We start from the raw sequence: 27298 nt of genomic DNA, 5'->3' as shown, positions 1-27298 counted from the left end.
GAGCAATGTGTAACATTTTACCAGATTTAGTCCTACACTTATTCATTTTTATTTGTTTCCTATTAAATAATGTCGTTTCACTAAATGTTTAGTTTAGTTTAGTTTAATGTTTTTATAAAATTATTGTGCACACATGCTTTTTCTAGAATAACTTTTGCTGCTGAATTATCCAGTAACCTAGTTTATAATAGTATTTTTTGTCATAGATTATGATTATATATGGTTTCATTTGTTATTTTTCATTAAAATGAAGTTGTCTATATTTAGCAGATTGTGTTTAACACACACAAGAGTCATGATCAGGTGAACCCACAGAAGTATAAAAATTCTACATTGATTTTTTTTTTTTAAACTGCGCTGGTATCGGATCAGATCAGAATTGGCCGATACTCCGAATTTTTGGTATCGGATCGGTTCTGAAAAAAATGGTATCGTTGCATACCTAATCTTAATTTCTCTTTCAAAGATAAATAAAACTCTTTTGGGTTTGGAACAACATGTGGGTGAGTAAATGTTGACAGAAAAATTTTCATTTTTGGGTGAACTATCCATAAGTCTGATTGCTTAGAACAGTGAACCCACACCTCTCCTCAACCAGCCACACGATTTGTGTCATTCATACTCATGGCCACAATTATTGTGGTAAGTGTACCTAAGTATAGGTAAGATTTTAAGTGCCTTGTTCAGAAAGGCTGTGGCTACAAGTGAATAATACACCAATAAAACCACTCTGAACTGCCTCGAAGACAAACAGAAACGGTGAGTTATACAACCAACACATATGCCAATACATCTAAAGCTGGGCCATGTCATATTAAACCTTCAGTGGTTCATTAAAACACTCCTTCTTCATGGGCTTCAAGAATGAGCAGCAAAGACTTAAAAGCTAATATATTATACCATGACAAAAATCCCCTGACATATTCTGTCTCAGGCTTTTAATAATATTAACTTTCTGTGTACACACTATAAAAATGAGCTTTTTCATCTTCAGATCAAAGATCCACTTACAAATGTTCTCTGTATGCTGACTGGATCCTTGTATACTCTACTAATGCAATGTTTGATGAACAGAGCATTATTTAAAATAGACACTGTCAGACAAATTGCTATTTTATCATTTCCAGTCAACAATCCACAAATTTTAAGGCTATTATCTCCTATTCTATGTCACATTCTTCCATAGCATAATTACAGAGTAAATGTGGCATCCGATTCAGCAAATATCTCATGATCTTTCCCATGAAATCAGACCTTACTAAGCTACACACACATACATCTGCTTCCAAAGTCATCTGAGCTTTCAGTCTGAAACTCAATCAGCTCATTTTAATTATATTTATCATTACATGTTTACCATGGTTCAGCACAGACTTGGATCTATAGATAGGTTCTTGAACTAATTCACTCTCATTGCTCTATTCTCAATAGAGATGTAACCTCAAGGCACAGGCAAATCTAAAGGTTATAACATCATGACTGTTCTACATAACAGCAGGATTCAGTCAAGCCCCGGAGCATAATGAGCTGACCCTGGACAGACAATATGCTAAGAGCATTGGTGAGATTTTGGTACAAACCCCTCAACCACAGCTCACTTAAGATAAAGGCCCTGACAGACCCCAGCCAGGTTTCTCAGGCTGTTTTAGACCATGATGCTAACAGACTGTACTATAACTATGTAATAACATATGTTTCATTATAAGGGCTGTATAATGTCAGAGAAAACTGACAATGTTACATTATGATATTTTGTTCACAACATAAAAAAAGCACATAAACCTGAATAGCCATATGTGCAAGAAATTAATAATTCTAGGGCAATTGTGTTGGGGAGTGCATCTTTTTATTCTGAAACTATTAATAAGCAGCAAATTAGAAGTTTATTGAGGAAAATGTAATAATAATAATAATAATAAGTAATAATAGTGAGGACTGGTCCCCAAACTAAATTGTGACCATGTTTAATGGCGAATCATTCTTTTAGGGCTGAACGATTTGGGAAAAACGTGACAAATTTGGGTTTTTACACTTGTGGATACTCTCACACACACAGCCCTGGCCTCAAGACTATAAAGAGCTTTTGGAGTAAGTAGGCCATAAAGACACCCTTCTCAATGCTGCTGAAATAAAGACTGTGGACCAACAGAAACCAACACAGAGAGAGAAAGAAACCGAGATGCACATGGACACAGTGAGCAAATTCAAAAAAAAACAAAAAAAAAACATGGCCTTGATGTTGCCATAATTGCTGCTTCCCTGTCCAAGCTCCAGACCAGGAAGGGCTTCAGTGTAACCTCTAAAACCCAACAAAACAAAGGTGTGGCATGAGCCAATCCTAAACGCGTAACAATCACCTACATACGACAGAGAGCGAGAACAAAAGCAGCACATAGCCTAACCCAAAATAGGCCTGACTGGCTGGATGTTTCACAGAGGAGAGGCAACAACACTGTTATGGCGCTTTTCCACTGCATGGTACGGCTCGGTACGGTTCACTTTTTGGGGGTTTTCCACTGGGTACAGTACCTGGTACCTGGTACTTTTTTTAGTACCACCTCGGTTGGGGTTCCAAGTGAACCGTACCGTTACCAAAACGTGACGTGTAAACTCTGAGAAGAGAATCGTCACTACCTGCGTCACTGAACTTGCGACACAAACACAAAAGAACCGCTAGATTTAAATCAGCACAGCCAGCGAAGGATCGAACGCAACTGTTTTGAACGAGCGCACCTTTTTTTAACAACCAAAAAGTTTTGTTGTCTGTTGCGGAAGAACAGACGTTCCTCTCGTTGATAGCAGAGAAGCGGCTCCAGCGAGAGCTTGATGGGGCGACGCGGAATGAAAAAGTTTTTCAGGAGTCGCGGCAATAGAGGCGGAAACTATAACGACATGTGAATAATCCCGCCCACTCTAAAGCGGTACTGAACTGCAGTGGAAACGCAAACCGTGCCGTGCCGAGCCGAAACGTTCTGTTTCTGCACACTGCAGTTACGTCATCTGCAACTTTAAATGCTCAAGCTCTTTAAAGTCACATGGGTTGTGACTGTCCATGCTTTTGTCATTCATCAACTGATATCATTACTTATAGCTATGGTTCGGACTTCCCTGTTCTCATGAAATTAGAATGCTTATTAACACTTTATAGTTATAGTTAATGTTATAGTAACTATAATGTTATAGTAAATGGCCCTCAAGTGTGATGTCCACTACACAGTAAAGAGACATGTTTTTTAAGGGTTTAAGACACAGGACACATGCTTATATTCAACAGAAAGGAAAAATTTTACTACATTTAACTTGACACGGTCTTAAAAACAACAAAGGTGCAAGACTTTAGCATCACAAATCATCCTAGAACACAATAAACAAAAACCTATATGGATTATGCATAATGACTGAAAACAATAACAGGAAAGTCAGTCATTTTCTTGACATTTGTTGTTAAAGTACAAAAGTGCTGCTTTTGCGGTAGTAGTGATGCTTATCAGAGAGAGTTTACTGTGCAGACAGTCTAACACAACTAGCTGATAGCGGTCTAAAAACCTTGCAGAGAAGTAGTCTCTAAATTCATCCCCAGTAGCATTAGAGCTAAAAGTGTTAAAGCTAACACAAAAAATAGGGAACAAAAAAAACAAGTAAAACTCTAATTGACCAAATTGAACATCTGGAATCATCCCAACTTTTAATACATGATATGAATCCAAACCTAGTTTGATATTAATCAGTAAAAAGTCCATGACTGTTTGCCAGAACCACAATGCAGAGGAAGTGAAACAGATCGTTGCTGCTTGTTTGGTTTCCTGTTTTGAGATCGATTTTGACTGTGAATGGCAGCATGTTATGTAACAGGTCAAACAAATCTCAAGTATGGCCTTGCAAGTAACACATATTGACAGATATCCGCTCTATAAATTACAGATCCTACCTACATATTTCATATGTAATAAAATGGACAAAAAACAAAGGCTTCAAATGTAACCTTTTAGCAAAATGCAGATATAGTAGTAATTCAAACATTTTGAAGGGAAGATTAAACCAGTTTCCTAAGGTTTGCCATTTCACATTCCCTTCAGGATTCACAGTCAAGAGACCTAAAAGACCTTTATTAGACCTCAGTAACTCTGAGACTTGACTCCGAACAGAACACATGACTCATTTTCCTACGTAAATCACCTGACCTCCTCTGGCAAGTTCTTTACTGCGGTTTACATTTGGTTATAAATTTAAGTTGCAATTTGAGCACATTGTTGAGCCCTGGTTGCGTCTATAACAGGGCACAAACTACATAGCCCCAAACGGTATTTTCTATATTATTTGCATTAAGCATTTTCTAGATTGATTTCTATAGTTTTGTACTGTACTTCAAGTTGCCCTTCAAAATTTGTGAATGTCATTTCTTTAGATATCAAACCAAGTGGCTTCTGTTGTTTTCTAAGAAACAACACTTTTCTGAGACATTTTTAGCTGGTGTTTTGTATATTTTTAGTGGATGTATGAAGTCAGTTCTCATCAAATCCACACATTCCATCCACGTCCATATCAGAGCAAGCACAGGTGTTGTTCACATTAAGTATAAACATCATCCACAAACGTTTGACAACCAAAGTATCCCGATAACTATTGTCTTTATTATGAATGGTACATCATTTCAAGTGTGCTTATACAGTTTTTTTTTTTTTTTTAGTGGCACTTGTTATGATATTCTGTTATCTAATGCAATATTCAGAATTTTTTTGGTGTGGCTATCCAAATGGGTTTTGCTGTATCCACCTGATTTATTTGTGCGTTATGCTGCATGATGTTGCAAGTTGGTATTAATTATCATAATTTATATTATCATAACCATGAACACACTGGTTTGTAGCTCAGATAGTTTTACTGTTTAATGCACTTTGTTATTCTTCTAGTTATTAATAAATAATAAATCAGAAGTCTCACACATTCATAGAAAATAGCTCACTTCTGCTTTGCAAAATATGATGGACAGTACAGAATCTCCCTTACAAAGTTATAGGCCTAGCTTGTTTGGTCTGATGTCTTGCATTGTTTTTATGAGATGTGTGTGGAAAATCCAAACAGCTGGGTTGACACATCTTGAATGATGCAGTGGTTAAGAATACAGTGAACCTCTGAACAGGTCATAGACACCCAGCAACTATCTGAAAAACATCTATAAAGCCTTTTTTGTGTATTTGCACAAATTTCAAACCTAAAAACAAACCTATAGACAAACTGTATTAGTCATTTTTAACTCATTAAGAACATAATAATTGATTTACTAAAGACACTTGCCAAGGAAAGGAAAAAGTTCATTCTTCTTAAAAGGATAGTTAACCTAAAATTGAAAGTTCTGCCATTATTTCCTCACCCTCATGTGGTGCCACAACTCATATAACTTTGTTTCTCCAGTAGAGCACAAAATGGGATATTAGGCAGAATGAAAATGAAAAGTGACTGGAAGTGCCTAATATTGCCTTTTGTGCTCCACAAAAGAAAGAAAGTGATACAGGTTTTGAATGACATCAGGATGAGTAAATGACGACAGAATGTTTGTTTTTGGGTAAACTATACCTACTAAGCCACTTCATAAAGACATTATATTTCTTTAATACATGTCTAGTAACTAAAAAACCAATGCAGAACAAAGATCATTGCAAGTGCCATTAGATATTATGCTAAAATATGATACTATATTTACCTTTTTTCCTGTTGAGCCAGTCTTTGAGAGGCAGGATCGCCCAAGAGAGAGGTAGCCCCCAATGACCACTATCTCCTCTGCAGCAGGGTAACGCTTTTTAATCAGGGTTCCCAGATGGGCATAAGGGGCCTGTGGTGTGCTCTGAGATTCATTGACAACTTCTGGGGTCTCAGCAGGGCCAGACTGGGCCTCGGGCCTCCGTTTCGGAACGACTGTAAACGTATTTCCTTTGCGCCTCTGTACCGCAGGGCTCAGGACAGGCGGCGTGGGCTCCACGACTATATCATCGATGTTTGTGATAGGCAGCTTATCATCCGGAGATGGGACTGGTTTGACGGGGGAGCCAATTGAGGGTGGAGAAGCTGGAGCTGAAGAGGTGGGTGTGGCAGGTGGGGTATGTTGCGGAGACGCTGTTTTGGCTTCTATGGTCACCTTTTCTGTAAGATTTGGTGTGGACGGTATGAAAGAAGCAGGTGAGGGGGTTGGCACTGCGGGCTCTAAAGCTGCCACACCCACCAGGGGTCGTGGGGATGGGGGGGAAAGGACAGGGCTGGATGGGGCGGTGCTGCCAGGTGACGAAATGGCCGCTCGACTCTTGGGAATGACAGTGAAGGAATTGCGAGACTGGAGTCGCAAGTTGGCGAGTGCACGGGCCTGTAGATCACCGGCCGGAAGAAGAGAAAGATCCGGGTGAGGGGACGGGCGGATCTCAAAACTGGGCGATAAAGGGGGTGATGTGGGGCTAGGAGTACAGTCGGCACGGGCACGGTGGCTCTCTGGAGAGCATGGCACCTTGGCTTTGGAGGCCCCATCTGTGCTGTCCCAGTCCCGTTCTCTAACAGGCTTGGACGGAGACCTCTCAGTGTCCTCCTTGGGATACACAGTGACACTTCGTCCCCCACTCCCCTCGAAACGTCTCCGTGCAGAAGATACTAGCTGAGGGGATCCAGAAACGGGTGAACTACTCTCTGAGCCACTAGGAGAGGTGTGATGATTGCTCATGGAAGACTGGACATTTTGGAAGACCTTACTGTGTGAAGAACCGGCTTGCGGAGATACTGGGAATTTTAGCACCACATCTGGCTTGGGTCTGGAGCTTGGCCTGATAGGACTGGAATCCAAGTCCAGGAGGTTTTCTGTGCTGCGTGACTTGGGCTGCAGCTTGCCATAATTCCTGTCAAATTTCTGTAGCATGCGACTCACCCTGCCTTGCCCCTCCAGCGGGGAGGAAGCCGGTCGTCCCAGCGTGCTGAGGTTCTCCTCGCTTTTACTAAGTGCAGTATCATAAATGACCACTTCCTTCGCGCGTATCTCAGTAACCGGACTACCTCTTCGGTCCAACAGGTCATTGAGAGAGCTATATCCGCTCACCGTGCCGTTCTGCTGCAGTTTCGATGCATGTTTCAAACCACATCGTTCCGAAAAGTACTCCGGGTCGGATTCAATGATGATGATATTCTCAGCGCGTATAGTCCGTATCCCGGGAACGCTGCCGTATAACTCGAGGATGTGCTGAACAGGTCGCGCGGCGTTCTCTTGGCTCTGACGCTTCTTGCGTTCTTTTTCCAGTTTAATGAATGGGTTTTCCTGCAGCGGACCCAAGCTCTCTTGCAATACCAGGCTCTCCTGCGCTCTGTTGTCTCTCGCCGTTCTCTCCTCCGTGCGGCTCGGGTCCGAGGATGGCCAGTGCTCTTTTGTTTTCACCGGTGACAGATCCGGGCTTTTGGTCGCGCGCTTGGCAGCGGTAATGGTAGAGTTCATGCTAGAATGTGCGCCGGTGATATCATCCTTGCTTTTGCTGCCCGTTACCTCGCCGTTAAGTCGAGATGCGACGGACTCGGCACCTGCTCCGCCGCCCTTCGCCTTTCTCCGCTCAAGGATCTCGCGTTTCCAGGCCGGCATCCTCGGGCTCTCCTGCCCTGGCTCTTGGCGAAGAACGCGAAGATCCCCGCCCGACATTATGGGAGAAACGGGTTTTATAGGGATACGTGTGAAACCAAATAATCTCTCGCTGTACCTGCAGCGCAGCGCCTCTTCTTACTCGTACTCGTGCATCATTGCAGCCTCAACAATGTATCCTGCATGATGATGATGTGCCAGTCTACCGACACGACCCCGCCCTCGGAAAGTGACGTCAGATTTTCGTCTCAGGGTGGACACCTCATTTGGTCATTTTGACTTGAGGCACACCTTTTGTTTCAAGATATGCCCCGCCCCCTACTTTTTACTATTGTGACAATTAAAACGAGCCCTGTCAGTCAAACACAGCGAGTCCCGCCCATTTCATATCTTTAACCCTTTCATTATTTAGGAATGGTTTATGTCAGGGGTCACCGAGTTTGGTGAGCTCTGGTTTATGTTATGAATTGGCAAAACAGCGAGCTGTTTGGAGCAAGAATAAAATATTCATTTCTTGTGTGCTTGTGCACACTTGGCAAATAAAAAATAATTCTGAATTTAATAAATTATCTAGCCTATTTTAAATGTTGTATTATAATAATATAGATAATATGTAAATTGCAATAAATTTTACATAATGGTTTCATAAGAAATAAAATGTAAGAAAACTGAATTAAATTTTAAAATATTGTAAAGCTGTACTGTTTAGTAAAATATTACTATATTAAAGAATTTAACATCTTTGTTAATAATACTGTCGAAAGCAACAAATACGAAGGTGACTGAGAGTTGAAATGTTCCCTCGACCATGGCGTGGTGCAACTACTATATTTGTCACTCTCATAATCCAGTTTTAATCAGATTAATTAAAGGGCACAGAAGTAAAGATTATAGCAAGACATCATAAGTACAGAGCGTCAAGTTATTTAGACTTTGGTTATCCAATACATGGCTGTAGCCTATTATGCACCTGGGCATTCTGTAAATTTAGATAACCTCATAATCAGGGAGGGACAGCAGGGAAAAAAAATGTTCATTTAAGATATGGGTGTACGACCTTTAGTACAGTTGTTGCCATTTACAGCCACAATGGAATGCATGTCCACTTAGACATTTCATTATTTCAAAAATGTCTAAACGTGTTCAAGGAAATTATTTTATGCTATCATAAACCAAGTGCAAAGTCCAAAAATAACATGGCTTATTATTAACAGTAACACAGCCTTGCTAACAGAAAATAAAGAAATGTTTTCTGTTTCTAATATCTTTTATATAGTCATATATAAGTAATAGGAAGGTTGTTTACTAGATGTCCTTTATCCTTTTGGTTTAATATCATATTAATATTATCCTTTTGATTTAATCTTATATATTTAATATAGATGTCATTTATACCTTTAGTTTAAGATAGGATATTGTTTTCACTTTAACAGTTAATTTTAATTAGAGCTTATTTCTCTTTAGAAGTTATATATTTTAGAAAACGTTTCACTACATCCGTAAGGGTAATAAATCTGAAACTAGCTGCTCTTTAATTATATAATTGCACCCCAAACATCATAAAAACTATTTGTAAATGTATACTTAATTAAATTGCATGGTTTGTCCTGAGTGGAGCTCCTATAATGAGACAAATAAGAAATTGCAGGTTTAATTAAAACTGTAGTGCCATCTAGTGATTATTATAGGACGTACATTTTTTTTTTTTTACACATCAGCTTACTTTTAATTTTCCTCTCAAAAACATCAAACATCTTACTAACTTTTCTAAATAAATAAATACATTTAGGTCACTTCAAGGCATGGTCATAACAAACCAAGGAAGATCAAGAGTGTTGAATGTTGATGGTTTATTTACAACTGTACAAATAACAATAAAAGGTAATAACACAGATAAAGCAACATTATTGACAGTATTCAGAAAAAATCAAGACCAAATATCTCAAAGCACTTAAAGACAATAATAATGATCAAAATCAGCACATTTTATAACATTGTTTATGATGCCATGTTCACATGCTTGAACCATTTGAATACAAAAAAAAAAAAAGTTCACAATGATTTTGCAGTTCACAACGATTCACTCCTGGTTTGAATGACACCTGCAGGAGTCCTTTTCATTCACTTAAGTCCACTGGCATGTGTGCAGATGGTTTGTCCTTTAATTGACACGACAAGCACGAATCATGAGCAGCTGCAGAAGGATGAAAAGTGGGGAAACTATAAGCCCGAACCACAAATCACTTGCCTGGTCCTGTTCGGCCAATTTCTGGCATAGCAGCACCTCACACACCAGCTTGAGGCTGAGCACAGTCAGCACCCACAGCAAGCGCAGCACTGCCAGCCGCTTTTCTCCTTCTTGATAGAGGCGGATGGATACAATAGCTGTGAAGTAAGTGCTGAGGCCATCAGCAGCAAACAAGGGTGAGAAGACAAGCCACCAGCTCATCTTTAGAATCTGCTTGTCCACGTCCATGTGTAGGGCCACCAGCACGCTGAAGACCAGCAGCGCGCCCAAGTGGAGGAACAGCTCGAATGTGGCAAAGCCCAGCCATTGCACCAGCTCTCGCAGGGAGAACAGCATTATTAATGGGACACCACTTAGTGTTGTTTACTGGGGAGACTGAGATCAAAACACTGGCCTAAGAAACTGGGAGTGAAGAGAAGCATTTAATAGGTATTCAAGTCTATGAAAAATCCTCCACTGAGGAGTGTTTCACTATTTTGGCAGCATCATGCTCTTTCTGAGATGGACCAGGTCCACCTTCTGACTTCTGATGCATTTGACTCTCTGTCAAAACCTGGAAAAGGAAGAAAAAGACCTCATTATCAAGACCAAAAACAATGCAACTACAATTCAAGTTTGAAAATCATTGTATGGTACAATTGTACACTGATGAAGTCGCATTGTCCAGAAACATGGTTGACTGTATTCTGTGACTATATGATTAACATTTAAATCAATACAGACGTCATTAAGGCCCATTTCACTATCCCCAACATCATATCTATTGTATCCTTAATATACATCATAATCCAGGTTAACACTGTGCAGATAAACATGTTATTAGTCAATTGCCGTCCATCATTTTGCGGAATTGAACGTGTAACGTTAAGTGTAAACAAGCGAGCTGTCAATTAGCATATGATGACGAGTACTAAATGTGCCTATAATTTACTGAAAAAAACATTTTACCTGACAGATATCGTTCGCAGTGATGGTTGAAGACAAATATATTACCGCAAGCTACATTTTTAAAGGGTCATTAATGAACGGGTGGGTTGACAGCGGTGGATAAGCAGCTGTAATGAACACAAGCTAGCTGAGATGAGCTATTTACCTTCCAATAGTAGCCCGGGGAAATATCGCGAGATCTCAAATTCGAGTCGAGAGAAATATCGTGAGATCCTCATTTTCTACGGAGACCGAGAGGCAAAAAGAGTAATGAAATCACAGAAAAGGGTTACGCGCCAGAATGACTACTAGCATGAAACTGAGGAATGATACAATGGGCGGGGCTTATCTGTCCCAGGTTCTTTTAGTTAGGCACTCATTATAAACATACATGTTCATATTTCTAACTCTGTATGTTCTATTCTCTGGCTGAATAGTTTCTATGAAGCATCATTCAAGTTCTCCCCTAAAAAAAAAAAAAAAAACTTAGACAGCGCTATCACGTGGTCCCTGTTACTTTACTCCGCGCTGTTTAGGGTTGCTGGTGTGATTTGATGATAAAGATTGAACATTATATAAAGCTTGCAGGAAGATTTTTTATTTATATCTCAGGAACAAGAGCATGACATTTAAATATTTACCAAATAATACTTTAAAACGTATTGAAATTTGATTGTAGGTAGATGAAGATTTTGCCTTCCTGAGCCACCAAGCGCCTCCTGGAGGAAATACTAGTTTCGTCGAAGACAGCTTGCAACATTTTCCTCTGAATGAAATGCACGTGCGTTTGAGGTTCGAGGAGCAACACTTTAGTTAGCAAGATCTGGGTCATTTACGGTTTCCCATTAGCGGTGACTAAGCACGAAGTAAGTTCTTCTCAGTTGTATAATTTCACATGCTGTCTGTCATCTATGAAATGCTTGAATTATTATGCCTTTTACAAGCTTCAGGTTCCTGTAACATTTACATTATACAGTATTATGCAGTGTTAAGGACGATCACTATTAGCTAAGAGAAACCTGTCAAAAAATGTTTCGTATCAGTATCGTTTCGAGGAGCAACACTTTAGTTAGCAAGATCTGGGTCATTTACGGTTGCCCATTAGCGGTGACTAAGCACGAAGTAAGTTCTTCTCAGTTGTATAATTTCACATGCTGTCTGTCATCTATGAAATGCTTGAATTATTATGCCTTTTACAAGCTTCAGGTTTCTGTAACATTTACATTATACGGTATTATGCAGTGTTAAGGACGATCACTATTAGCTAAGAGAAACCTGTCAAAAAATGTTTGTATCAGTATCGTTAGAGATGTTAGACCAAGAGTGTAATGGAAGTACTGCTTCTTAAAGTTTTTGAAACGATTGTTTAGCCTAACTGTTTCATGATTATTGACATTTCAGCACTTATGGGAAATTAGTCATGAGTTGACCTAATGAAATATGCATGCTTATTAAGGTCTCCTGCTTAACCATTACATTACAATGTTTAATTTACATAAATCCATTATTAGTGTACTTTTACACTCACTGGTGTCAGATTGGTGCTGTAGTTTACATCCAAACTTCAAAACACTTAAAAGTATACCATGTACTGTACATATCATTTTTGTTTGAGTAGGTAATTGATTGACCGTATATAATTTTTATGTGCAAAATAAGATTTTCCTTATGGTTTCTTAAACAGGTGAATGAATGTTTCTTGTCTGCAAAAAGAGAGAATTTCTGCATGCTTGCGTCTGTTGTATGGCTAGAATATGAATCATTTAAAAAAAAAAGTTTTTAATTGATTTTTACCCAAATTAATAGTTTATTTTTAATAATGTAAAAGTCTAAATAAAAATAATGATTTAATAATTTTAGTCTTTAATAATTATTATTTTATAATTATTTTTTAAAAGATGTCTAAATGTATAAAAAAAAATATTAGTTTTACTTCCAGAAAATAAAATATTAAATATAGTGATATTTTATTATTTATTTTTTTTTAAGCAAGAGAAAAATCTACTCAGTTTCACATATTGTGTTTTAGGGATTTTTTTTATCTTTTCTGGGGCCGTATGTATCAAGCTTCTCAAAGTGCCATTTTAGTCTTAAGTGCTGAGAATTCATTAAAGGGATAGTTCACCCAAAAATTTGATGTTTATCTGCTTACCCCCAGGGCATCCAAGATGTAGGTGACTTTGTTTCTTCAGTAGAACACAAACTGAGATTTTTAATTCAAACCATTGCAATCTGTCAGTCCTATAATGTCAGTGGATGGGAATCACGGCTTTGAGAGTCATAAAACATACACGAACAAAACCAAATTAAACCCTGCGGCTCGTGATGATACATTGATGTGTAAAGACACGAAACGATCGGTCTGTGCAAGAAACTGAACAGTATTTATATCGTTTTTTACCTCTGATTTTCACCGCAATGTCTGAACTGTCCTGAGCGTCTTCTTCTTTTTCATTTTTGGCCTACTTTCAAACTTAAGTATAAAAGCAAGTTATCAAATTTCTTATAGCTAAGAATCACTCTTACTCGCCCAGTTATTTAAGGCAGCTCGAGAGGTCTCTCAAGTGGTTAGGAGTTGCCAGTAGGGGCTTGTGATGGCGCTGAGGAGACAGAGATGTGCGCGAATCTTTCAGGAGAGGAAGAATGTTCTTGAAATGTTTGACGACGAGCAGTTAATAAAAGTTACATTTCCTCAGTTATTCAAACAGAAACGAGCAAAGAATATTTACATTACCAAAAAACGTCAAAACTGACTTCAGTCTAGCGCGAGTATAATGCTCTTTAAAAACACTCCCGTTATAATCAGTGAAGCTACCTACACTGTATCAATAAATCTCTTACCCCTTATTTACACTGCACCCGTCTGCGTCTATATTTTTGACAGATAATAATAATAATAATCATCTTGCTGTCGTCAAAGAAATCAGCAGGCGATATCTCTGACTCTGACTATCGTCTACCGGCACAACCCTAAATTGAAGGTTGTGATGACGATTCGTTTCCTTTCCATAATGTATTCTCTTAAAAATTCTTTATTGTCAAATGTGTGTTGAATGTAAACTCCTATTAGGAATTTAACCATTCAATGTGACTTTATCTGAGAATAATCTTAAATAAGGAAATCTATTCAGTGATTGGTCCATGCGTATTTCGTCATCCAAAATCCAGTTTGTGGCACAGCAAAGTGTCGTGAATCAACTCTAAGACTGACACTTAAGATTTAGCCCTACACTTCGCTTAAATTACCAGTGAGATGCTTGATAACTAACTTTTAAGCGCAGCTTTGAGACAAGAATTTTTTTACACTTAAGTCAATTCTCAGCAGCGTTCTTGAGAGTAATTCTAAGAGGCTTGATAAATATGGGCCTTGGTAAATAAGACTGGGAAAGAAACTGATTAATATTTTTTTTTCTGTAGCGTATGTAGCTAGCCTATGATTCATAATTCTGCAGTTACGTAGATTGTGTCAGTAAGTGTTTGTCTTCCATTTGAATCTACAGGACAATGACACAGCCGACAGACTCTGTTCTACACAGCGGTTACTTTCACCCCACTCTCCGATACTGGCAGACCTGTGCTTCAGACCTTAGACCAGATAACCTCATTTATCCTGTCTTCATTACGTAATGTCTTCTCTCTATATATAATTTTTATTTTTTTTTGATGATGGTATATAGGTTCAGGAGTTATGTTATTGTTTAAAGTTTCTGTTTGTCAGTTTGTATGTTTGAATTATTATGTCTCTCTCTCTAACTGATTTTAACAGTGACAGTCCTGATGCAGTGGAACCAATTGCAAGTCTACCTGGTCAAGCAAGGTATCCTTCTTCACTGTCAACAAACATATTCTCTCATCTTAGACGTTTTTAGTTTACAGTGTTACTTCCTGTTTTGTGTCCATTCAGTCTAATTGAGTACTACTACTTCTGTAACTATCTGTTACCATAGTTACAATTCTTTAATGGATTACTAATGGAGTTTAATGTGTATAAGACTTGACTGTTATGATCTGTTTAAATCATTTAAAAGAAAATTGGCACTGTACAAAATAATGTTGTTGTTTTTTTTTTTTAACAAAGTATCAATAGTTCTTTAACCTTTAGAAAGTGTTGTTTGTCCAGCTCAGGACATTAAACTCTATTATAAAAATTTGGCACATAGTGGGAATACTGTTTAAAATACACATTAAATAAACATAGGAATTAAATAAATATACAAATTAGGTTAAAGGCTCTAATAAAATTAAAATCTAATAGAATTTTAACTTAAATTAAGCTGTCACTCGATAGGGGGTAGCTAGTTTTGGACCAGAGGTTGATTTGTAGTTATTGATAAACTTATGTTTTTGTATATACAGTACAATTTATATCCCATTAATTAATTCATATTAATTCATATATTAGTTTAATCATTTCTTTTTCAGTTATCTTAATTTTGATATTTTGAATAAGGTTTGCACTACAAACAGTAAGAGACTATAGGGAAGACTATGGACAATATGTGAACATTTTTTAAATGTTCAAGATGTGTATGATTGATATAACAAAGATGGAGTATGCATGTCAAGTTTGGGCTGGTGGTCTGAGATAAGATTCAGGCAGGGTGGAGCTGGAGCTAGCCAACAAAGCACAGAGATAAACCAAGGATCCGTTTATTCTGGGTAGTTTAGTCCCCTTTGCATTGCATTAGTGGTCAGTGTGAGGTCTGTTTATTTTGTCATGTACTGTAATATAGATTGTGAAATACTATCATTATTGCATACTTTTTTAAAACTTACTACTATGTGAAACAATGCACATTATGCAGCAATTACCATTTAGTAATAAGCAACAATATGCATTCAAATGTGTTTTAAAAAATGTATGAACTATTGGCAGTCTGATCAAATAATTTGCTAAATTGTGACTTGCATCAAAGACCATGCATACAAAAATGGTTCATCCATATTACTGTGAATAGGAAAAACTGCAACGCCCAATATGGCAGCTCTAGTAAAGGATGTCCCATTTTCTATCTAAGTCATCATGTCATCACAGCTGCTATTAGAAGAAAGCGGGTAATATCCTGAAATTTGTGCTTAGGAATGCAAATAGCCCTGGTGTATCATGCATAGAAAAAAGGAATGCCAATGTTTTGTTAAGATGTCTTAGTCAAGATATGACATATGATGTTTTTTGTGTCTATTTCAGATATGGTGTTAATAAGATAGAGGGTGTACTTCGTCCCCTTGTGGATAAAGGCCTGAAGTGTGTGCTGATTTTTGGAGTTCCTGCAAAAGTTGCGAAGGTCGGTGAGAAGTTAAATGATTTCAAAATATTGCTGTCAATAATTTAAGTCATAGTATGTAATGAAGATGTGATTAAATCATCAAAATAGATCATCAAATAGACATTATAAAAAGTATCTTTAGAAAGAAATATTTTATTTGATTCAACATAGAATTTATTACTTACATTTTAGACTACAACGCTCATGATTTTTTATTTTTTTCAGAAGCTGCATCTGAATCGGTATTTAGATATAGTTACAGACCGTAAATTGCAGCATAGATGTAGCATGAATGCATTTACACTGCAATTACAATTTCTCAGTAACTGTAACTAATTACAATTACTTTTATTTTGTAATTAAATTATGTAATTTCGTTACATGTAACTAGTTACTCCCCAACACTGTAAATAATGTAGTGAGATTAGTGGGGTTTAAATGGGTATTAAAGGGATAGTTCATCCAAAAATTTAATTCTGTTGGCATTTACTTTTGTCTTTTCAGACCTGTATAACTTTCTTCTATGGACCATAAAAGATCATTTGAGAAATGTCTCAGTATTTTTTATTTTTATTTTTTTCATACAATGAAAGTCAATGGTAACCAAAATAATTTGGTTACCAACATTCTTTCAAATATCTTCACATTTCTAACCGGCATGCATTTCGCTGTGATGAATGGTTCTGCACAGATTTTGCTTATGTCAAACGAGCCTTATGTCAAACGCGGGTACAGCATACTTATATATTTTCCATAGTGAAATGCAGCATGCATTTGAGGGATGCTGTGATGCTTTTAACTCAATGAGAGTGAAATAGTGTCTTCCCCTCTACTCCGCAGCATTTTTCAAAACTGTGGTGAGAACTAACCGGTGCTGAAACAGAGGGATTCATGACCCTTTAAATGTATTAATAATTTTAATGGAGATGCACCGATACCACTTTTTTCAGAACGAGTCCGATACCGATACTTTCATTTTTGGTACTCGCCGATACCGATACCTGTATTTTTTTACAGCATTTGAATTTTTTTTTAAATATTGGGTACAGAAACAAAATAATAATAATAGTATGAATCATGTTAGTTGGCTTCATTTAGCAAACAGATATTTCCTTCAGTTATTTACACACTTAATTATACCTGTTAAAATGTATTGTAGAAGCTTTTGTTACTTTCACTGTTCATTTTAATGGCGCATTAGAGCAGCTCAATACTGTAATCATAAGAAGTTTTCCTAAAATAATGCAGGGAACCACTCGTTATACATTATACGAGTACGCGCGTACAATTTTGGTGATGTAATTTGCGTCAGATGAACTGTATGCTGACCCTCGTGTAGGAGTAAAAAGTATACTTTGGCCTTTAAAGCAAGCTAAACATGCGCAGTGCGCACACGTTTGTATTAGTGCAGAATGAGAGAGACACTTATAGCCTAGCGCATTTCACACTGCTGATTTCATTTTTGCTTTAAATAAAGTTGTGTAAGCTTGACGTTTAAAATAAATGTTGTTTATAGTGATTGCCCCTATCATTATTGTTTGTTTTATATTTACGATTTAGTTTTAATCCAAATGCATGCACCAATGGAGCGAACAGCAATCAAGATCATGCAACAGAAGTGCACGCTCTCTATCTCTCTCTCTCTCTCTCTCTCTCTCTCTCTCTCCTTACCGTCAAATAACTTTAGTAACTTGTGCATTGTTTTACTTACTTGCTTTTAACTTATCCGACCGAACTTCAAACTTTCCAGTGATGTCTGTGAGATATTCACTCGACAAGCTCGCGCATCTGTGCCACCGTGCGCTCAATCCACTCAGCGCGCTCTGCTTATCAGCTCGCACACATCCACTATACAGGCGTGAATATTGAATGTTTAACATTATATTAATTACTTACATGTACTTCATAGACATCCTTAATCTCTAATAACTCCATTCTACTCTTTGTTGTTCTGTTGTCGGTGTTTCTTTTTCTGGACACAGGTATCGGCTTTTGGTATCGGGGCATTTTTATGAGTACGAGTACAAGTACAGGAGCGCAGTATCGGGCCCGATACCGATACCAGTATCGGTATCGGTGCATCCCTAAATTTTTATGTTATTTTTTCCATAACTAATTAAATGAATGAACTAAATCATTAAATTAGCGCATTCAGTTGACAGCCCTTGATTAAATGTTGTTTTCTTATCTTCTTGTTTGTTTTCTCAGGATGAGAGAGGCTCTGGGGCAGACACAGATGACACACCTGCAGTGCTGGCTGTGAAGAAACTGAGGAGCACATTCCCTGATCTTGTGTTGGCCTGTGATGTGTGCCTTTGCCCCTACACCTCTCATGGCCACTGTGGTTAGTTTCAGTACTGGATCTGTTTACATAATTGTTTTTATTTTTTTACATTTTTAATTGAAATTTCAGATACTGATAAACCAATAATTATTTTGATGTTATGGCTCACAACCAAAAAATGGATATTAAAATTCTGTTCTACTTGTCACAGTAAATGAAAATTAAAACATTAAAAACTAAAATACATCAGGTGAATTTAGGCATAAAAACATAATGTACAGTATGAAAAATTATATATATTAATTTTAAGATTTTCTAAAAATAAATTTAAACTGTTATTAAATTATTATTATTAATAATTAAGGGAATGTTTGATCATGGCAAAGGCAATCTAAATGTAAAAATAGGAGAAATTAACATTAATAATTTAAATATTCAATATCAACTGATAAAAAAAATCTTTAATATTGGCTGATAACAATATGTTACTGATATACAGTATTGTGCCGATCTAAACAAATAATACTTCTGACAAAACACTTAAAATGTCCTTTCACATGAGATGAAGACTCCCTATAATGGTGGCTGCCATGTTGAGATCACATGACCATCTGAACACTACTTGATTATAATTTCTTTTTTTCATTCGCAATGACATTTTTAACCAATTACATTTTGAAGCATTACTTAAGCATGATGCTGCATCCATGCCAATAGGTGTCCGTATCAAGCCCAAGACCACTGTTGTAACTACCAGTGAAACAGCAAATGACACCTTTAAACATAAACAAATAATTAATAATTAGTGTATGAGTTGTGACTTTCTCTGTGGCACCTTTAAGGAATCCTGCGTGAAGATGGCAGCTTGGATAATGCTGCAAGCTGTTTGAGGTTGGCTGAAGTAGCTCTGGCTTATGCTCGAGCAGGTTTGTCCTAAATTCGATATATCTGTAGCCAATTACACATAGTATGTGCATTTTTGAATAATAGTTCTACAGAAGTCATCTTTCTCGCATTAGGTCACACTTTTTCTCCCCCCAGGCTGCCATATTATCGCTCCTTCAGATATGATGGATGGACGAATTGCAGCCATTAAGCAAGCACTAATCGCCAATGATTTTGGCAACAAGGTTGAGAGAAATCACACTTCTGGGAGCAAACAATAGAGTTAAATCAAATAACAGCAGATACTGACTCAATCTCTTTTTCCTTTCTTAGGTGTCAGTGCTGAGCTACAGTGCTAAATTTGCCTCTTGCTACTATGGGCCATTCAGGTAGTGTACTTCTAATGATTCCCTTTAGAGTACAATAGTGGACCTTCTTAGTAGTTTTTATAAACTTAAAGATAATGAAAACACCAGGATGAGTTTATTCTTTGTAAACCACATTTTCTCTTTACTTTACATTTGAAGAGATGCTGCTCAATCTAAACCTGCTTTTGGAGACAGACGATGTTATCAGCTTCCCCCGGGTGCCCGAGGACTAGCACTGCGGGCCTGTGTAAGAGAATATCACTGAAATGAAATCGACAAACACGTTTTCTTTCCAGTGTTAACACATTTCCTTTGAAACATGATCTTGTTGAAAGGTCCCTTTAAACATGTAATCTGAACTACTATAATAGTACTGATGTAGCAATCTAGGACCCTACATTTTGACTGCAGAAATGGGCACTTTGACTAGACCTGTGGCAGTTTTTCTATTGTATGGGATGCTCCAAGTGAAGTATTAGAATATATGGTTTTGATTCTTTGCTGGTAGGACCGGGATGTGAAAGAAGGTGCTGACATGCTGATGGTGAAACCTGGATTACCATACCTTGATATTGTGAGAGAGGTTAAGAATAAGGTAATAACTTTTTTGCCACTTCATCATATATTCAGATATAATTTTCTTCATGCTCAGAAAATCTTTGTAGAAAATACATTGTAAAAATTTAAAGCAGTGCCAAAAAGTATTTGGACACTTTGGATATTCCACCCAAAAATAAAAATACTCTCATCATTTACTCACCATCATGCCAAGATATATATGACTTTTTTCTGAAGATGAACACAAACAAAGATTTCAAAAACCACACAAAGCAAACAAGACTTCCACGTCACTCGTCTCATACAAGCTTCAGAAAGCATTTATGTCACACTTCACAATGTGCTGATGTTTACATCAATCATGAACTCATGAGCCTGCGTATGACCGTTGACCTGAAGCAGTGCTTTATAGTTAAAAGTGTTAAAAATATGAGTATTTTTTCTCACAAAAGCCTATCATTTTGCTTTGGAAGACACTGATTCATCAACTGGGGTCACATGGATTACGGTCATGTTTGTTTTGTGTGGTTTTTGAATCATCATCTTTGGAGATCCCGTATACTGATTTTTTTTTGGGGGTTGTAAAATCCCTTTAATGCATTCTTAAAAATGTATGAGTGTCTTTGCACTCTGCAAGTCATCTCATCTGAATCAGGAGAGACATGCACAGATCAAGCATGTTTTAAAAGCAAAAACAGTTCTATATCTAGTACAAATATGTCTGATATTTTGATGTTAGCGGACAAAAGGGGATAGACGTTTTCACTGGAGGAAGTGTTATTAGCGTATTATGGACTAATGATTAATTTTTTTGTTACAAACATGCAGCTTTTCACTTTACAAGACATCAGTTGTTGGACTGGAGTTGTGACAGTTAATCAGCTATTTGGATTCTCATTTCTCTAAATCTCTTCTGATGAAGAAACAAACATATTTAAATCTTTAATGGCCTGATGGGAGTAAATTTCCATCAAATTTTCATTTTTGGCTGAACTATTTCTTTAAGCTTGCTTTAAACTGCCAGGAAAGTATGTTGGAGAAGATTGGAACTGAACTCTTCCGAACAGTGGCCCTCCAAAAACAAAGTGTTTCAAAGCACCCCAAACAATTTGCAGCAAAAACTAAACGATGTAATTTATAAAGTGAGTCTATTGTTTCTGCTAATCTTAATACCTTTGTATTCTCTGATTCCCATCAGCACCCTACTCATCCGCTGGCAGTGTACAATGTATCAGGCGAGTTTGCCATGTTGTGGCATGGAGCTGAAGCTGGAGCTTTTGACCTGCGCACTGCAGTTATGGAGGCTATGACTGCCTTCCGTCGAGCAGGTGAGAAGGAGGACATGGAAGATAAAGTACATTTTTGTTAATCTGTTGAGGCCATGTTCTCCTAAATTGTATAAATATAAAGATTGTAGTGCTTTTGGGCAAGACCTTGGTGTCTTTTACATCTTCTTTTTTAATGCCTCAAAAACAGATGATATTTCATCGCACTATTTTCTTTCTTTCAGGAGCTGACATCATTATCACCTACTACACTCCACAATTGCTCACATGGTTAACAGAGTAATTGAGTAATTGGATAAAAGCAAATGTACTGTCTCACCCTCAGAGTGAAAATGGAATTAGAAATAAATCTAAGCAAATATTACTACAAAAATCAACAACTTTTTTTATTTGATTTATATATTTAGTTATAAACATATTCAATCAGCTTTAGTTTTTCTAGTTCTTAAATTTTGGCAAGCTTTAGGCTTTTTTTTTTATTTTTTTTTTTTTTACAGATGTTAAATTGGTCTTTTATTTCCTAAATTTGTTTGAGTACATCACAGATTTGTTGTCATTTTAATGTGCATCTATAACACTGAAAATAGACCTTAGGTTTGTAATTACAGCTGTTTAGTTTTCAAATTAATGTACTAATAATCACATTAACATTGTATGTTCTGTTGGCATCTCCATTTTAAGCTTTACATGTAGTGCATCTGCAAAATATTTATCTGTTTATAACCAAAAAGATGGGAATAATGCTAGAGCCATGGTAAACATTATTTGTTTATTATAGGTTCATGTGGGAACATTGTTTGTATGTCTCTTATTGACCACTCAGCTTTGTATTATGCTTTTTGTACTGAACAGGTTTCAGAAATGCCCGTCCCCTTCATAGAGTTTACAGGCAATTCATCATTGATGTCAGTATATGAAAAATATTGGAAATATGGATTTATATCAAGCGTAAGTGTTAGTTCTGGCAGGTCACGTTAGTCAAGCTCGCATCAGCTGACTCTCAGCTGATCACCATCTACCTATAGGAATACGACACCTATCTAAGCATAAGTTTTTGGTTTTTTTTTTTTTTTTTTTTTTTTTACAGATGTTAAATTGGTCTTTTATTTCCTAAATGTGTTTGAGTACATCACAGATTTGTTGTCATTTTAATGTGCATCTATAACACTGAAAATAGACCTTAGGTTTGTAATTACAGCTGTTTAGTTTTCAAATTAATGTACTAATAATCACATTAACATTGTATGTTCTGTTGGCATCTCCATTTTAAGCTTTACATGTAGTGCATCTGCAAAATATTTATCTGTTTATAACCAAAAAGATGGGAATAATGCTAGAGCCATGGTAAACATTATTTGTTTATTATAGGTTCATGTGGGAACATTGTTTGTATGTCTCTTATTGACCACTCAGCTTTGTATTATGCTTTTTGTACTGAACAGGTTTCAGAAATGCCCGTCCCCTTCATAGAGTTTACAGGCAATTCATCATTGATGTCAGTATATGAAAAATATTGGAAATATGGATTTATATCAAGCGTTAGCGTTAGTTCTGGCAGGTCACGTTAGTCAAGCTCGCATCAGCTGACTCTCAGCTGATCCCCATCTACCTATAGGAATACGACACCTATCTAAGCATTCATATATAAGGTCCCTCAGTATTATCAGCAGTTTTCGCATTGCTCAATAGCTAATTACCCTCCTCCATCCCCAACTCCACCTCTGTCAGTCAGGATTCAGCCTTCTGATTCTCCTTTGAATCAGACTAATTCTAAATGTGTACATTGAATTTTTGAACTTTAATGATATCTGCAATACATTCATGTTGGTTCTGTTCTGTTTACCCTGGGGGGGTTATCACTCCTCTCCCTGCTCTTATCCATGCTAGGCTGCATGGATGCGCAGGGAGTTCTTGCCCAGAACAGAACCATACCGCCAATCCAAACTATGCTAATTGTCAGTCATCTTTGACGATAGTGGTCCTGACAGAACATAAGTGTTTTAATTCCTAACAGAGTTTTAAAAAGTGCTGCTTATATAGGAACCACACTGAGTGAGGAAGGGTGACTTGGCAGAGGTGCCCTCAAGACTGACCAAACTTGCTGTCCTGCAGAAGAAAGAAGAATTTAAAAGTACCTAAAATCTTATCTGAATCCCTTTTTACTATTTGTAAAGTAATGTCCATATATTACTTACTGTTAGCATGTCACCCTGTGTTTGTGGCTCTTTTTGAGGATGTAATACATGAAGCCAACCTCTCAGCCAGATAAGAAAGCCCTGAGAGCACATAAATAATACTTCACATTGCTAAACACTTAAGCAACTGTGTGCTCATATTAGCACTACTACATCTACATTTAATAGAGAAAGAAACACGGATAGAACTGTTGCATTAAAGTAAGAGTTCTAGATTTTTTAATCCTGACTACACTAAATAAATAAGCAAACAAAAACTCGGTATGCACTGGTTTCCTGTTGGAATATTTTGGATGAAATCTTAAAGGATATTATACAATCTAAAGGACGATACAATAAGTTATAGTGAGGTTTTGATATATATATGACACATCTATTAGGACTTAAACAACCAAAAAGAATTACAGGGCTTAGGGCTTTTTTTTCCATTACCTTACAGATCCTGTTCATGTAAAGTGATATGACCAGTGTCAGTTTTCTTATCCATGTATGTTCTGACTGAGACATTAACATAAATGTTTTAATCAAAATCCAAGAAAGTTCTTAGTAGTTTGTTTACATATTCATTAAATGCACACCTTAATTATCATGCGTACATAATTTAATTCAAAATCAAAATTCTGTATTTAATAATTAAGCATAAAAATAATTACACAGCAAAAGAGCTAATTTTAGGGTTAAACTTACCTCTCATAATCAGTCATAGTAACATATCTGACTCTGTCTCATCCAAATGGATCCTCTAATAATCTACTGTACCTGAGACATCCTGCAAAACACCAGACGTAAACATCTTCTGTGATCGACTATGTTGACCTGGGCTATTCCAGCACGTATCGCATCGACGTTCGATTCATGTGGACTAGGGATTGTGCTACTGCTAGTCGTTTCAGCGGAGCTGAAACAAATCGAGCATGATATATTTTCATTAGCTATAAACTTGCTACGTATTCCACAGGTTGTGGCCATTGGCAGGTAATGTATAATTTAATTAAACATTTATTTGAAATATACTTTCGCAAAGCTTCCCCATATTTGTTTATCCTGGGCTTTGGTAATGAGCTTAGCTTATGCTATTAGCTGCTTTAGCTACTAACAAAAAATAACTGCTAGAAAATAACATTTAATATATCTTATTTTATAAATCTGCTCTGATTTGGACGTTCTAGGTTAGTCATAATAATGATAATAAATAAGACAACATTGGTTTGTTTGGTAACTCAGAATTTCTGTATAACTGCATGCCTACAAAAATTACAGAGTTATTTATTTATACCTAAGTTATATTTCATGATCAAACTTTACATTTTTTTAATATTTAGTTTGATGTCTAAATTGACTAAATTATAAGTTTGAGCTTTAGTATGAATGTTGTTTTTTCCCCTTAAAAAATACTGACAAAACAATATAGATGTATGCCATCATATCAGCTATCTAAGGGTATGCATACCATGCTCATTTATTTTTATGTGTAAAGAAAGTATCCTGTATGTGCTGACAGCTCTTAGATTAATTGATTGAGATCAGTAAAAATCAATATACAGATTCCAAAGTGATGGCTTAAGATTAATTTGCCTTATACAGTCACTTTTTACATTTACTTAAAAAAAAAAAAAAAACTCTAAAAATAAACATCTGGGTGGAGAAGGAGAGATTGTGTTACTCATAATTTACAGCTGTCAGATCTTAAATTTGAATAGAGAAATGAGAGGGGTGAGCCACACTTTTTACCCACTATAGTGGATGGACTTACAGGTAGGCTATTCTTGAAAGATAGTTATTTATTTATTATCAAGTCATCCATTAAATGCCACCATTTGGTGGATTTATTTTTAAATATTCCCCTAAAACAACATTGTACTGCTGTCTTCAGTAGGAAACAATAGTGATCAATAGGTAAAGTAACTTGTTTAATTAGTAAACGTTTTTATGTAACAGGCAATCTTTCACAAGTGAGAAACATGCAGTATTTTATTGTTAACACCTAAAATACTGTTAGACATAACCCAAAACAAATATGTAAATGTGTGACTATTTAGATGTATTCATCAGGTCACTTGTGTCGGTAGTATTTTAGTAATTAGTCATTTTCAGTTGTCACTGTATTGGTATTGTTATTTAACTTGGTTTAACCATGATGACCATCTTTGTGTCATGGTGCACAATAAATTTGGGTTATACAGTTCTTCATGAAAACATCAGTATCTCATCTCACAACTCCTAGCTCATTGATCTCTATAGGAAACGTGGTATATGGACATATATAAACATTTTGAGCATTCTTGTTTCTTAGAACAACAGTCCAAATGTAATGATCAAGATTGCTCAAAGCTCCACTGGGAAGGGTTCAGATTTGTCAAAAATAATAATTAAAAATAATTGCATTTAAATTATTTTAAGTAAATTATGCAAATCCTGCATTATGTTTTTAATTGTTGTAGCCTAATGATTATGTAGTTATTATGTAAGAAACAGAAGCAATTAACAATTGCTTCTGTATAAGGCATGTTCACTCTTGTAGTTCGGGTTCGTTTTGCATTCATACTTACATTTTTTTTAAACTGACAGAACCGAAAGATACAAAACAAAAGGCATAAGGATAAGGTCACAGCCTGATTGAACAGCTTTGATGACATATTTTGTGACAGAACTTACCAAACATCCAAAACCATGCTGAGAGCGGAGTTAATTTGCTTATTGTATGTGTACATAAGGCAGCATTTTTACCAGGAATTCCTCTGTTGCACACACAAAAAATCTGCTGCAAGGAGACGGCAGTTCTGACACCTGTACTGAAATGTAACACGTTTTTGTTCATTTAGACTTCTTCTTTAGTCTATGTTACTTTCATATTTCAGTCGAACTGCACCAGTGTTCATTTCGAAGTGGACTGAGACCGATTGTGGGCCTTGATCCATTTATTTGGTGAATGAACCGCACTTGCAGAGCAATCACACCAGAGTACATTTCAACTTAACCAAACCTGCCAAGTGTAAACAAACGCTCAGTTATTTATTCTCTTAAAAAAACGAATTCTAAACATTTGCCAAACTAAGTGAGTAAGACAAGATGTCTTATATAGACGTATGTGTCCAGGAAACACTTGAATCTGCAAAAGCCAGTTTGGCAGGATCAAGCAAATCGTCCCACATCGTGACGTAGACATGTGGGGGCGTGTTAGTGCATTGTTGCTGTGGTTTATATTTTTTTATAGTGCCTTTCCAAAACCCAAGGTTGCATTACAAAAGTTAGAAAAAAAATTGACAAATAACAAACATCCATAACAAAGTACAATTCACAGACCAAAATCTTAAAAAAAAATAAAAAACCAGGAGAGAGAGTAAATTAAGTAAATTAAAACACAGTGCTTAATTGGTGTTTGCCAGGTTTCTGTGAGCAACAGCACAGTTATCATCAGAGAAAAGGTCCCGGAGAAACGTTCTTTTACAAGTTAATAAATGAATGTTAAAGGGATAGTTGCCCCCAAAAATGAAAATTTGATGTTTATCTGAAAAAAACATACACAAACAAAACCAAATTAAACCCTGCGGCTCGTGATGATACATTGATGTGTAAAGACACAAAACGATCGCTCTGTGCAAGAAACTGAACAGTAGTTAAATATCGTTTTTTACCTCTGATTTTCACCGCAATGTCTGAACTGTCCTGAGCGCCTTCGC

At 36.7% G+C, this 27298-nt stretch overlaps 4 protein-coding genes and 1 long non-coding RNA gene across 9 annotated transcripts in view; 2 read left to right on the top strand and 3 right to left on the bottom strand.

The window, feature by feature from the left end:
• LOC107730352 (taperin-like) overlaps positions 1 to 7848 on the bottom strand; it is a 25234-nt gene extending 17386 nt beyond the window's left edge. Inside the window, exon 1 of the mRNA XM_016541173.1 lies at positions 5702 to 7848. Coding sequence (XP_016396659.1) covers positions 5702 to 7660 — 1959 coding nt within the window. The 5' untranslated portion in view covers positions 7661 to 7848. The remainder of the gene's footprint in view (positions 1 to 5701) is intronic.
• Positions 7849 to 9452: 1604 nt separating this feature from the next.
• Positions 9453 to 13210, bottom strand: tmem203 (transmembrane protein 203). Of its 4 annotated transcripts, XM_016541168.1 has the most exons (3): positions 10797 to 10935; positions 9738 to 10401; positions 9453 to 9689 (listed from the first exon to the last, which is right to left on the bottom strand). In XM_016541168.1, exon 2 carries the CDS (start codon positions 10182 to 10184, stop codon positions 9762 to 9764), a length of 423 nt encoding a protein of 140 aa, XP_016396654.1. In that variant the 5' UTR covers positions 10185 to 10401; positions 10797 to 10935; the 3' UTR covers positions 9453 to 9689; positions 9738 to 9761. The 4 variants fall into 4 exon arrangements, with proteins under 4 accessions (XP_016396654.1, XP_016396656.1, XP_016396655.1 ...); XM_016541170.1 differs by lacking the exon at positions 10797 to 10935 and adding an exon at positions 13177 to 13210 and having other exon boundaries at positions 9453 to 10401; XM_016541169.1 differs by lacking the exon at positions 10797 to 10935 and adding an exon at positions 10942 to 11002 and having other exon boundaries at positions 9453 to 10401.
• Positions 11481 to 22440, top strand: alad (aminolevulinate dehydratase). Of its 2 annotated transcripts, none has more exons than XM_016541164.1 (12): positions 11481 to 11641; positions 14276 to 14398; positions 14542 to 14592; positions 15964 to 16060; positions 18251 to 18386; positions 19169 to 19252; positions 19368 to 19456; positions 19545 to 19600; positions 19739 to 19826; positions 20088 to 20174; positions 21336 to 21465; positions 21648 to 22440. In XM_016541164.1, exons 2-12 carry the CDS (start codon positions 14280 to 14282, stop codon positions 21704 to 21706), a joined length of 996 nt encoding a protein of 331 aa, XP_016396650.1. In that variant the 5' UTR covers positions 11481 to 11641; positions 14276 to 14279; the 3' UTR covers positions 21707 to 22440. The 2 variants fall into 2 exon arrangements, with proteins under 2 accessions (XP_016396650.1, XP_016396651.1); XM_016541165.1 differs by lacking the exon at positions 11481 to 11641 and adding an exon at positions 11824 to 11897.
• Positions 22441 to 23359: 919 nt separating this feature from the next.
• Positions 23360 to 24407, bottom strand: LOC107730324 (uncharacterized). Its single transcript, XR_001638670.1, has 3 exons — positions 24306 to 24407; positions 23619 to 23699; positions 23360 to 23529 (listed from the first exon to the last, which is right to left on the bottom strand). It is a non-coding gene; the product is annotated as an uncharacterized LOC107730324 (long non-coding RNA).
• A 41-nt stretch (positions 24408 to 24448) lies between these two features.
• Positions 24449 to 27298, top strand: part of fbxw5 (F-box and WD repeat domain containing 5) — a 12531-nt gene continuing 9681 nt past the window's right edge. Inside the window, exon 1 of the mRNA XM_016541144.1 lies at positions 24449 to 24593. The gene's annotated coding sequence lies outside the window, so the exon portion shown is untranslated. The remainder of the gene's footprint in view (positions 24594 to 27298) is intronic.

The sequence above is a fragment of the Sinocyclocheilus rhinocerous genome, unplaced genomic scaffold (genome assembly GCF_001515625.1).
Source record: "Sinocyclocheilus rhinocerous isolate Xijiao unplaced genomic scaffold, SAMN03320098_v1.1 scaffold127, whole genome shotgun sequence".
NCBI classification, from domain to species: Eukaryota; Metazoa; Chordata; class Actinopteri; order Cypriniformes; family Cyprinidae; genus Sinocyclocheilus; species Sinocyclocheilus rhinocerous.
This window is presented reverse-complemented; position numbering and strand designations above follow the sequence as displayed.

Excerpts from the sequence above, each read along its gene's own strand:
- tmem203 (XM_016541170.1), bottom strand. The coding sequence starts at position 10,184 with ATGCTGTTCTCCCTGCGAGAGCTGGTGCAATGGCTGGGCTTTGCCACA.
- alad (XM_016541164.1), top strand. The coding sequence starts at position 14,280 with ATGACACAGCCGACAGACTCTGTTCTACACAGCGGTTACTTTCACCCC. Across the intron at positions 14,593-15,963 it reads AGTCTACCTGGTCAAGCAAG|ATATGGTGTTAATAAGATAG; the intron begins GTATCCTTCTTC and ends TGTCTATTTCAG. Across the intron at positions 19,601-19,738 it reads TGCTACTATGGGCCATTCAG|AGATGCTGCTCAATCTAAAC; the intron begins GTAGTGTACTTC and ends TTACATTTGAAG.